General features: G+C 37.1%; 1 protein-coding gene across 1 annotated transcript in view; it reads left to right on the forward strand.

The window, feature by feature from the left end:
- Positions 1-12,925, forward strand: part of PHLPP1 (PH domain and leucine rich repeat protein phosphatase 1) — a 278,290-nt gene that overhangs the window by 225,988 nt on the left and 39,377 nt on the right. Inside the window, 2 exon segments of the mRNA XM_020995722.2 lie at positions 7,286-7,486; positions 10,870-11,032. Of these exon segments, the coding sequence (XP_020851381.1) occupies positions 7,286-7,486; positions 10,870-11,032 (364 nt within the window).

A 12,925-nucleotide genomic window follows, 5' to 3' on the forward strand; every position in this document is an offset into this window, starting at 1 on the left:
ACTAACTCAAGCTACAGTCTAGGACTAAAATAAATCAGGGTACCATAAATGAAGTGTTTTTATTATAATTGAAAATACATCTCCAGAACTACAGTAGTGCTACCACAGCTGCCAATGTATTTAGCCATTTTGTAATAGGCCACCTTTCTATTTCATAGAATCATAAAATCTCAGAATTAGAAGTTAACTCCGAGGTCATCAAGTCTGGGCCACACCTGGAAATGCCTTTTAAAAATCCCTGTCAAGTGGTGATCCAGCTGCTGCCTAAACCTCCAGTAATGGAGAGCTTACAACCTTTGAGACAGCCCAGAGCACTTTGGGGCAGCTCTGATTATTGGGAATTTTCTCCAGAAACTTAAATCTGCATCTCTGCGACTTAGGGTAATAGATTTGCAGATGGAAGGGACCTTGGAGGTCATCTAACCCAGTTTCCTCATTTTACAGAAGAGGAAACTCAAACTCGGAGAAATCAAAATGACTTGCTGTAGTATCACAGGTAGTTATTGTCCAAGCTGGGATTCCAGCTCAGCTCCTCTGGTTCTAAATCTAGCACTCTTTCCATTGCACCTCGATGTACTGTTATCTCTGAGATAAAATATGAACTTAGCCTGGCTGTTTAAGGTCTTCTGCAACGGCCTCTAACTTGTATTTCCAGCCTTATTTTACATTAACATTCTATGCACACTAGGTTCTAGCCAGGCTGACCGTAACAGGCTCTTGAAATCTCTCTCTCTCCCCCTCCTTCCCTTCCCCTCTTATCTCTCTCATCTTCTTTCTCTTTAAGAATCCTACCATAATCTTCTTCTAGGATTCAGCTCAGGTGCCTTCTCAGTTCTTTGCTGCACTCCTAGCAGAAAGTGCTGTCACCTTCCTCAAATTTTCCTGCTATGTGTTACAAGCAATCCTCTTCCCCTACCAGTTTCTCCCTCCTTAATTTTATCCCCTAAGAGAATGTAAGCTCATTCAGGGCAGAGCTTGTCATTTTTCATCATTATGTCTCCAAGACATAGCACAGTGCCTTACACATAGGAGCAACTTAATAGCTTTTTTTGCTAATATAAAAATCTTGTTAATTTGAAGTTTACTATCTCTAAGATTTAGATTTTTAAGCTATATATTATATTCCCTTACCCCTATAAGGTAGAGGTGGTATGAAAATAGTAGTCTTATCAGAGCCAAAATATAGATTTAGTCTTTTTTCTTTGTGACCTCTTTTGGGTGTTTTTGTTTGTTTGTTTGTTTTGGGTTTTTGTTTTTGTTTTTGGCAAATATACTGGGACAGTTTGACGTTTCCTTGTCCAGCTTATTTTACAGATGAAGAAAGGGAGGCAGAGTTAAGTGATTTGCCTAGGGTCACACAGCTAGCAAGTATCTCAGGCCAGATTTCAACTCAGGAAGAGAAGTCTTCCTGACTCCAGGTACTCAGCTCTATCCACTTTGCCACCCAACTGCCCCCTATAGGACCATTATCGAAACAGAGCAAGACATTGAAATTGAAGACATTCTATATAGAATGTTTGATAAACCCGATGTTTATAGGTCAATTTGGTAAAATGTTTAACCATATTCTGTTGCTTCACATCCTACCACTGTTGGTGGTGGGAAAAGTATACAAAGCTATAGTGTCAGAAAAGTAAAGGATAAGATTTAGCCCTGAGATTTTAAAATGAGCAAGAGTGGTAAACTACTTAAGGAAAATCTCGATGAGCCAGAACAGATGAACGGAATGTGCCAAGGAAGAAGAATACAGTGCCTCAGAAAGCAGGAAATGGATTTGTCTCATTGCTGTTGTTGCTGGCTGTTTTCCAAATGCTCCAGGGCAGGAACTGTGTCTGTGTGTGTGTGTTCTGAGTGTGAGAAATGTCACACTTTTTGCTAAGCAGGTTTTTTTGGAGATGAGTGCCATGCAATTTATGAAGTTATATATATGTGGTACACGCTGGTCTTAATAGTATATAGGTAATACATCAGCTGACCTGAGGCGTTAGAGGACTATAAAACTGTCCTTCAGGAAAAAAAAATTAGTTTTTTTAAACATACAGATAATAATAAAAAAAAAGGATGGAGAAAAGAACATTGCATAGGGCTTTGTGCTGGTAAGAATCCATTGCCATGAATTTGAGAAGTACTAGAGATCTTTGTAGGCCCTCAGTAAATATTTTATGATGATGATGTAAAGCTTGTGAAACCACAGTATTAAACTTGACTTGATTAAGCATTTTTCCTCTTTTATAACCTTGTGGGCCACAGCTGAATCTTGATTAATTGATGTGAGATTCTGTATCTGCTACATCATAGATAGATACCCTGGTTTTTCAGTTAGAGTCACCCTATCATTTTGGCCTTTTATAAGCACTGGTGTGCTGGAATGTGGCTCCTTTTTCCTTTTGTATTAGTTTACAAGTTGGCTTTAAGGCTTTATACCTAATTTTAGCAAAAATGGGGTAGGCTGATGTGATTGGGACACAACTCTTGGCATGTGAAGCAGTTTTAAAATACTGTTTTCCAGTAGCCGTTGTGAGGGAGGAGTTAAGGTTATGGATATTCCTTCACAATGAGTTGAGTCTAAAATATGCTTCAAAGAAAGGTGAAGGACTTTTTAGGGGGACTTTGGGAGAAAGGAAACTTGCATGAAGTAGGGGTTTAGATGAAGTTTAACACAGCAATACTTGGTTTTTACATCAGAAAGAGTTCAAAATAAAAAGGACTTGTTTATTCACGCAAATTAGTTATATATGATAGACCATTAAATTTTCTTAGTTTGTCTACTGCCAAAGATGTGGGGAGGAGGGCATTTTGTACTTCCAAGGGGATGGACGATATTGGGGTTTTTAAAAACGTTGTAATCATGGCTCTCTTTCAGGTCAATGGTATGCTCCTTTGACTATTAATGAGCAGTGATTAAGGCAGGCTTATTCAGTTCAAATGGAGTCCTCTGGAATTGGCTGACCAAAAGCTAGCTAACCTAGTTTCACTTCCTGAAGGGGCCCCCCCTCCCCTCCATTTTTCATAAAGAGAATACATAATTACATAATTGTAGTGGGCAAGTATCACCATGATAGGACTATGAATCTTTTTCAAAATAAGTTTACTTTTTTCATCCAGAAGCTGTGAAGTATTTGTAAATTTTTTTAGTAGTCTGCTTACGGAGGTATCTTTTTGTCAGTGTTTGCATTGTTTTCCAAATATCCTTCAGTTTATCTGTTTATCTTTTTTTTTCTTTTTAAAATTCAGAGAAAGGAAATATTTATTAAGCACCTACTGTGTGTCAGCCACTGTGAAAAATACTTTACAGATATTATCTTACTAGATTCTCACACTCCTGTTACTATCCCCATTTTACAGTTGAGGAAGCTGAGGCAGACAGAAGTTAAGTGACTTGTCCAGGGTCACAGAGCTAATATGTGTGAGACTAGAGTTGAACTCAGGTCATCATGATGCCAGAGCCAGTGCTCTATCCACTATTCTACCTAGCTGCCTAAAATAATTCTCTTTCCATACAACTCCATGTGTTCTAATCAATTTATTTTAAAGCAATTGTTTTATGGATTTCCCTTCTACCCAAGTAATCTGGTTCCGTGATGTTTCAGAGTGCTTCAAATTTAGGACAAAAACAAAGGTTGATTATTTAGTTCCTAATTATTCTTGGTTTTTAGTTTTTTATTGGCATGGTTTGTATAGTAAGTAGCATGGGAACTTAAAGAAAATTATATGTGATTAGTCTTCAGGACAAAAGGATGATGAAGTTAATCTCATTCCTCTTTTGAGGAATTTTAGAATTTGTATCAATGCAAGTTTGTTTTTTCCACCACAGCGAGCTCCACTATAATAATTTCCCATGTTTTTTTTTTATGGTCTGTGTAGCCTTTTCAAGCTTTCTTATTTGTTTTTTTTCCCCTCTAGTCATCTGATTAAATGTTTCACTAATGGGAATTGTTCTATTTTGGGAAGGCTGCTTTTTCCCTAAATATGGTTATGATATAGTGGAAAGAGCATTAGATTTGGAGTCAGAGGGCTTGAATTCAAATCCTGCCTATTGCCATTTTATTACACTGTGTTGTATATGGCCTTGGACATATCATCTTCCCTTACTGGACCTCAGCTCACTTCTGAGGAGTTGGAATGGATGACTTCTGTGGTCCCTTCTCATCTAAATCCTATAGTGCTATAAGTAATGTGAGAATAATTGAATTAGTGGGTTGTTGCCTTGTTATCCCCTTAATCTGAAGCTTTCATTTTACCTAACAATATAAAAATGGCATGAATAAATACACTTTTAGTTTTCACCTACAGTCCTCGTTGACATCCCTCACTCTCCCTTCTCAAAAGGGACTCTGCTCCCTTCTTCCACATAAGACATAGTTAAGGAGTTCAGAATCTTTGATGCCCAGGATCTTTGAAGACACCAGCAAAAAAGGTCAGAGTTAATTTTGGAAGACAGGAGAGACTTGAGTTCAGGAATTTAGACAGAAGGTCCATATGTGTTAATCCTTGTAAGAAAAATATTTCCCATTTCCGCAAACCAGCAATTTGGGGTCTTGAGTGAAGCCTAAAGAAAATACTAAATAAAAATAAAAACTAAAATAAAGAAAAGCCTAAAGGAAAAAACCCTGCCCCATGCTGCCCTTTTCTTTGGAATGCTTTTGAACTTCACTATTTCAAACCTGTGGACTGCAGGGACTTTCTGAGGAGATTTTAGTAGATCCTGGATTTTCTTCCCTTTTTTTTTTTCCTTAGACTCTTATGAGCATCAGAAGAATGTCTCTCAACTACTTTGTACCCTCTCCCTTTTCAATGACCCTGTCCCTCTTAGAATCCCAGATGCTTTGATTTTTAACTTTATTGTATATTCTGATCCATAATGTAGGCTCTAAATTTAGTTTGGAACTAGGACTCTGAAAAGGAATCATGGGCAAAATTTGAAAATTTCACATCCCATTGTTTCAAAATTGTACTCTCCTGTGTATTAGTGTCCGCTGGAGGCTTTGAGCCTTTACTAGGAACTTAACACAAAATAAATATTTATGTGCCATGAAGAATTTTTAAAAATCCTTCATTGTGTATTCCCAATGTGTGTTTTGCCTGAGGCTGCTGCCTACTTTGTCTGATTCTGGCCTTAACCTCTGCTTGTAAATGTCCCCATTTTCATTAGTTGACCAAAGTGAGATTTGTCCCAAATCCATTATTTAGCATTTTGCATTTGCCTATATGGTTGACGAGAACTTTTCCCAATAAGAGTTGACTAAGATTAAGGTGTTGTAGAAAGGGGTATTAAAATAACCTTAAATTTGATCTTTTTTTCAGTGTATCAGGAAGCAAAATGACAGCCGACAAAATGTAAAATTGATGTATCTTCTCTAAATATTAAAATATTTCAGTGAAAATATGAGTAAAGGTTACAGAGGTACATGATTATAATGAGTGAATAGCAAAATTGATGTATTCGTGATCATTTTCTTATAGGGTAAGCTAATACCCACTCTTTATTATGTCCAAAAAGAATGCTTCATTTAAAATAAGCAACTATTTACCTTTCATAACTCAGAACTTCAGTGTCAGTCTTGGGAAGGTGAGGTGGAAGGATGGATAGGTAAAATGGTCTGTCACACTGCTAACTTTTAATTTAAGCGTTCAACTTAAATTAAGAATAGCAAGTTATAATAGAACATCAACTAACTAGAATGTTCCATACATGGAACTTAACCATTTTTGCTTATAGTTGAGAAAATGCAACGTAGAAAATAATAACTCAGAAGATGGGATTGGTTTCCCATGGAGATGGATCTTTCACACTGAAAAATGATTTTTTGTCTGTCTTTCCCTAATCCTCCTTCTAGAATAGAACACTAATTGGAAATACTTATTTGAAAGTAAGGAAGAGATAGGAGTTTCTAAATGTCTACGTTTGTAAACTTAAGGTAGTATTTTTACCAAATTCTTGCAACATTTAAATGTTTAGATTTCAGTTTTGTTTTGCTTTTTTTTTTTAAAGCAGTATACCTGATAGTCCTGGCAAATGACAACATTTACAACCATAGGTAGATGTTAGAATTTAGATCAGCAGGCTTTTTTAGAAAAAAAGTATTTTGCTCTGCTCCCTTGATACCAGAAGGGAGTGAGGCTACTTGCTACAATTTGGCTTTAAACTGTTCTTTTGGAATGGAAATTTAATTCATGCAGGTTTAATGACTAATAGCTATCTGAAAAAGCAATGAAATTCTTTGTAGTACCTGGTACTTTGCCCCTAAACCTTTAATAGTACTCCATTGCCTTCCAAATAAAGCTTGATTTTTCTTAGCCTTAGTATTCAGTGCCCTTTATAATCCAGCACCCACTCACCTCTCCAGCCTTATCTTAAATTTTTCCCTCATAGAGAAATCATGTTAAGGTCCTTAAACTCACCCTATACTCTTGCGTCCATGCTTTTCCCTATGCTTGTAATGAAATGTTCCTCTCCCATTTGCCCTTCCAAGTCTCTAAAAGATAAAATACTATCAGTACTTCATGACATCACTTAAACAACACCTGTTCCACTATGCTTTTCCTATCCCTGAACTCCCTTCCCAGAGCACTGTTTTATTCCTCCCTTGTGTCCTTCACTATCTACTTTCTGTTATATTGATTTGTGTGTATTTGAGTGTCTCAGCTCCCTTAAGAGGTTATAAGATCCTTATGGGAAAGGACAGGGTCTTTGTCCTTTAGTAGCTGTCACAGTGCCTTGTGAATAGGAGGTGCCCAGTCAGTGAGGAGGAGAAGCAAGATGTAGCAAGTATAAATATTAGTATCTTGGTTTTGCAAGTAGTTTTGCCGTAGAAAGTTTTGCAGTAGAAACCGAGGTTCAAGTAAGATGAATGACTTGCTCAGGGTCACACAGCTGATATCAGAACAGGAACTCAGGACCACAAGTGAATTAATGGAGCACAAATGCTAAGCACCTTCATGACTATAATTAACATAGGAAAATATTTACAAAGCTGATTTTTTAAAAAGTCTTTTCTTTGGAAATCTTTAGAGAGCCATTTAAAAAAAAAACTATACAGTATAGCTTCAGTTCTTTTTGTGAGCATTCTCATCTTCCCATTTGGGACTTTTTCTTTTGAGAAAATGATGGTTACTTGAAGGTTTGGATTACCTGAGTGTCATAATCAAAAAATGTTGGCAGTGAGAAGGGACTTCAGAAGTCATAGAGTTTAGCCCTTTCCTTTGCTAGAATGAGATTAAATAACCTTGAGAGGTAGTGTGTAATGCTGATTAACCCAGAAATTTCTATGTTCTGATTTTGCAGCTTGAGGTTCCTAAATGCATCTGCCAACAAGTTGGAAACCATTCCTCCAGCCACACTTTCTGAAGAGACAAGCAGCATCTTGCAGGAGCTGTACTTGACCAACAACCGCCTCACTGACAAATGCGTGCCCTTGTTAATAGGACACCCTCACTTGAAGATTCTACACATGGCCTACAATCGGCTCCAGAGTTTTCCAGCAAGGTAAGGGAAGTCCTTCAAATTGTTCCTTTAGTGACACTTTTTAAAATATAGTCAATCGTAGAGAGTAGGGATGAGAGAAACCATAGATGTGTGTTTAGAAAGAAAAACAATAACAACTATGTTTCTGCCCTCTAATCCTTTAAGTTTGATCAGCACCTTTGCTTTATACATAGACTTTGTGCAGAACGTATGCTACTCTGACAGGGCTGATCAAACCAGGATTAGATCTCACACTAACACATTGGAATTTTGAGGAGGGAGTTCTAATGCCAGAAGTTCTGCACATGGATGAAAACATATCTTGAACTTCCTCCCAAAAAAACAAGCAAACAACAACAGGTCTGTTTCTTTATCTAATCTGCTTTTGTTTATTTTTTCCAACATCCTTCTAACTATTAATTCACTTCTGAGAATGAGATTATAAATCAGGGACATAAAGGCTATCATATAGCTGCTACTTCTGTATTTATTCACAAAGGCATAATATGGTATCTAATTCATTCATAGAAATTTGTCACAATTCAAATAATTTGTGATTACTACCAGAGCTACAGCTTTGATATTTATGACTCTCCAGAATTTAAATGCAACAGTATTATATTAACATGTGTACATATACTGAATCCAGTATGGATAATTTTACCGTGGTACCTTCTTATTAGGATATACTCATTAAACAAATTTGAACCTTGCACACACCCACATATCAAAGAAACATCCTTTGGGTCTTAACATATTGTGCTGTATTTAATGGCTGTATTTAAATTGCGCAAAAATTAAAATTGTGCCTGGGCTTCTGTGTTCTACTGCCGTGGAAGATGCTCTGTTCATTTTAAGCTTGAGTTATATGTTAGATCCTTTTTCATGGTATTGCCAACCATTGAGTATTGATGACCATGACCCTTTTTTCACAGTTCCCTTACTCATCTAATAGAAATACTATCTTAAGATAAAGTCATAAAATCATACAGTCATGGAATAAGAGACATGACAGGATCATAGCATCATCCAGGCCATCCTTCTGCCTTCACGCTAGTGAATTTCTAAGCCATTTAGGACAAATGCACATCTGTTTTTTCAGTGAAGATCTCTAGTGGTAGAGACTTAACCCACTCAGTAACCTCAGTTGTTCAGGGACCTGCTGTTTCATCAGTTGTGATGAAGTTCTGATTGCAGCACCTCTACAACTTAGGCTTCACAAGTTGGTCTTGCTGAAAAAGGCCATGGCCTGGCGGTCAATCCTGACTCTGAACTTGCCTAAACTGGTCATCAGATGGCAGACGCACGGTCACCTGTTGGATCCATACCCAGAGTCTCTTTAGCTTGTTTCGCTCCCTCACAAACTAACCTAGAGTCATATGTTGACCACAGAGAGGCTGAGAGAAGTAGCACTTTAACACATTACTCGTATTTGAATTACCCTAACTGGAGGAATTCTTCCTTAAACTGGGATTTCTCAGCTTTAAGCCCACTTTCACTTCTTCTGTCTTTTCTCAAAGGTAAAGAATACCAAGGCATCATCTTTCATATATTTTAAAAAAACCAAACCTTTAATAAACTTTATATATCTATATCTGTGTAGGTATCTATCTAAAAACATATGTACTTTATATCCTTTAAAGACCTTTGGCCTTTTAGTTTTTCTCCTTCCTGGACCTATTTTCTATGACCTTTATAATTTTTGCTACTCTTTCTGAATCCCTTAATATGTAATATTTATATGCTCTCCTAAGAGTTTTGTAACTCAAAATGTAGTAGGATTTCCCAGCCCTTACATCAGGCACATATTCTCTTTAATATGTCCTAGTATCAGGGTGGCTTCATTCACTTAAAAGGATCTGGATTAGTGTTGTACAAATCTGTGAACCTATGCAGTTAGTAATGTGAATTTTCATAGGAGAAATGTTAGGTGACCAATGACATTTTATCTTCCAGAAATAGTTAAATAATTTTATATTTGGAGTGGAAAGATAGGGAAGACAATTAAAAAATTTTCCTGCTGACTCTTTGAATCACTTAGTACATTATAAGAAATCAAATAAATGTGAATAAGCAAAAGCTTGAAATTATCATAAATGACTGTAATTATTGGGGAACCTGGAATAGTGAATACAGAGCTGGCCTTGAAGTTAGGAAGGCCTGAGTTCAGGTGCTGCCACTGATACATATTGACTGTGTGACTCTGAGAAAGTCACTTAACCTCCTTGTGCTCTGGGCAATTCTCTAAGACCACAAGGTACAGAGAAGGTGCCGACCTGCATTGGTAGAGGGAATTTTCTTTCATATGAAGGGATTGAGGGGAAAGGTGGGAGAACAGTGTTAGGGGAAGATGCAGGAATGAATGTCAAGTGGACTCTACCTTTGAGCCTACAGAATTACCCTGCAACAGTATAGAATATTGGTAGATAGAATGGGATTATATCTGAATGAACAAAAATTTAGATGTTAAGAATAACTTCTCAGTTGTCTAGGCTAGAGACATTAGAACATGTATCGATTTTTGTGTAAAAGTATCGACTGTCTCTTGAAGACTTTCATCTGAAGGCTGTACTACACCAGCCATGAGGCGGAGACACTAACCACACAGTCTCTCTGGATGCTTCATTTCCCACTTCCCAATTCTTACTAACCAAGTCACTTAACTTCTCTCTGTGCCTCAGTTCCCTCATCTGTAAAATGAAGGAGTTAGATTTAATAACCTCCAAGGCCTTCTGGCTTTAAAGATGATCTTTGATGTGTATTCCCAACAATCTTGGAGAAATCCATTTCAGAAAGAGGCTTGGAAGAACAAGAAAAGCCTTTTAATTAGATGTGTAAAGCACCTTGCACAGTACCAGGCATGTGTTGGGCACTGTATAAAATGCTTATTCCCTTCCCTCCCATTTAAGCATATTTCTCCATTTCTTCTCTTCTTCGAGATGGCTGAGAAATCACACTTTCAGCTGGAATCTTTCAGATAATCAAGATGAGCTAATGTTGGTTTGATCCACTGAGGAGGGTTTATCCTGGAAGTCAAATAAATGTGCTTGCTCCCTCGAGATATTTCTAGTCTGGCCTTTAATAAACAAATGCTGAAAGCACTTTGCAAATGTTGAAGCACTATATAAATGTTAGTTATTATCAAATATAACTATTATAAAATGTAAATACAAGTATATATTTTTTAAAAATGTTAGCGATGGCAAGGGAAAACTATAGAGGAAAATTCTTTAGTTTTATTGTTTTGTAATCCTTTCCATTATAAAATAGCCTTTAAAAAGACAATAAATAAGTCCAATTCCTTTTTTATTCTCTTTAGTAAGGTTATTTTTCATCTAAATTGAATTATAATTGTTTTATGATTTCTCTCCCTTCCCCCATCCCCATGATTTTCACCTTTATAGTAAGATGGCCAAACTGGAGGAGCTGGAGGAAATTGATATCAGTGGGAACAAACTGAAAGCCATTCCAACCACCATCATGAACTGCAGACGGATGCACACGGTGATTGCCCACTCCAACTGTATTGAAGTCTTCCCTGAAGTCATGCAGCTAGCAGAAATCAAGGTGTGTCTTCTGGTCCCTTAAATGATAGATTTCAGATAATGGAAAAAATGAATTTGTTTCTTCATTCATCCATTATGTGTATTTGAAATTTTGCTTCTCTGATTTACTTTGAATGAAGAATGCCTGTTTTCATTGCTTTCTATGGTTGTAGGTAATATGGAAAAAACACTGGATTAAAAGTTGGGAGAACTGGTATAAATTCTGGCCCTTCTGTTAAGTAGCTTTGTAACGTTGGACAAATCATATAACCAAGTGCCTTGATTTCTCTGTTTGCAAACTAAGATTATAGGTGACTTCTATAGGAGTACAATGCCTGGCACATAGGAGGCTCTTAATAAAAGCTTGTTAAAGTGAATAGAATTAGCTACTCGTTAGGGTTATTATAAAAATCAAGCGTGGTGATAGATATGAAAATGCTTTGAAAAGCCAGAAGTATGCACCATTCTAAGGGAGACCCTCAATCACAGAAGGACAGAGAGCAAAAAAGCAGAGAAGCAGTAGACCCTTTAGAGAGCTGGTTTCGACTCCCAAGTTCATGTGATCCTAGGAAAAATGCCTCACCTCTCAGGGCTTCATTTTTCTTCATCTTTAAAATGAGACAGTTGTTCGAGATAATAATCTCTTAATATCCCTTCCAACTATGAAATCTACTCATATTCCCTTTTTAACTTACTTATACTAAAATTCCTACTTTGGAAGCTTGTGCTAACTGAACCTCAAACTAATAGGGTCACCACACTTGTCCAAAGCAGCAAAAACTTTTTAATCATCTGGCATGCAGAGGATTCATGGAGAATTTTTAGACTTGCGAAGTTCTCTCCTGTCTGTACTTTTATCTTTATAACAACCTTGTGAGTTTTATAGGGCAAGTATTATGATCATACCTCTCTTCTAGAAGAGGAGACTGAGGTACTGAGAGATTGAGTGACTTGGCCTAAGATCTTTTCTTGGGAAAGGAATGTAGTTCAATTTCATAGAGCTGATAGACCTTTAAGGACATCTAGTCCAACACTCCTCCCACCTTTCACCCCCATTCCATTTTACAGATGGAGAGTTTCTCAGTTTGAGGCCCAGAGGAATTGTGGCTGGGTCAATTCTTATTTCAGAGAGAGAACTGTGATTCAAACACAGGTCCCTTAAATCCAAACCCATCTCTTTCTAAGACTTTTATAAAATGTATTTTGTTTTTACATCTCTATTATTTCCTTCTCCCCTTGCTAGCCAGTGAGCCATCCTCATAACAAAGATTTAAATAAGAAAGAGGTAGGAAAAAGCAGATAGACACAATCAATCTACATATCAATCCTATCAGACAGCATACGGTTATCTTCCTCCACAGACCCCCAGCTCTGCAATGAGGGAAGGGAGTTGCAATTTCTCAACACTTCTCTAGGCTGGCAGTGACTTTTTAAAGCCTATTTTTGTTATCTATTTCAAGAATATCCCTAGTTTAATTGTGTAAATATTTGTTCCACAATGTTTTATTTCTTATTGGGGGGGATTTTCCTGTAAAAAGATCTATGTGGTAGAGCTTAATAACACTGACTTTTAAAATATGTATCATTACTGAATTTGTATAAAGTTTCTCATGAAGCTTTAAAAATTCACTTTCAGCACCTACAAAGTGACCACTTGATACAAGCTTTTGATATGGAACAACTGTGGTTGACTGAGACTTGGCAAAGCCCAGGAAACTGAGGCTTGCAGTGAGTGGTTTTCCCTCTCTGACACAGGAAGGAGGCTGACAACTAAGCTTTCTAGGGGCTCTCTAGCTGTCCCTCATTCCATATAGCTGTTGAACTCTGTATCTTAGAGCGATTGTTACACTGGTATTTATGGGCTGCCTAAGGGGACACCAAACACAGAAATGAAAAGGAAGTTTCGAGATTTACC

Source organism: Phascolarctos cinereus, unplaced genomic scaffold (assembly GCF_003287225.1).
Source record: "Phascolarctos cinereus isolate Bilbo 61053 unplaced genomic scaffold, phaCin_HiC Scaffold_4;HRSCAF=312, whole genome shotgun sequence".
Classification (NCBI taxonomy): domain Eukaryota; kingdom Metazoa; phylum Chordata; class Mammalia; order Diprotodontia; family Phascolarctidae; genus Phascolarctos; species Phascolarctos cinereus.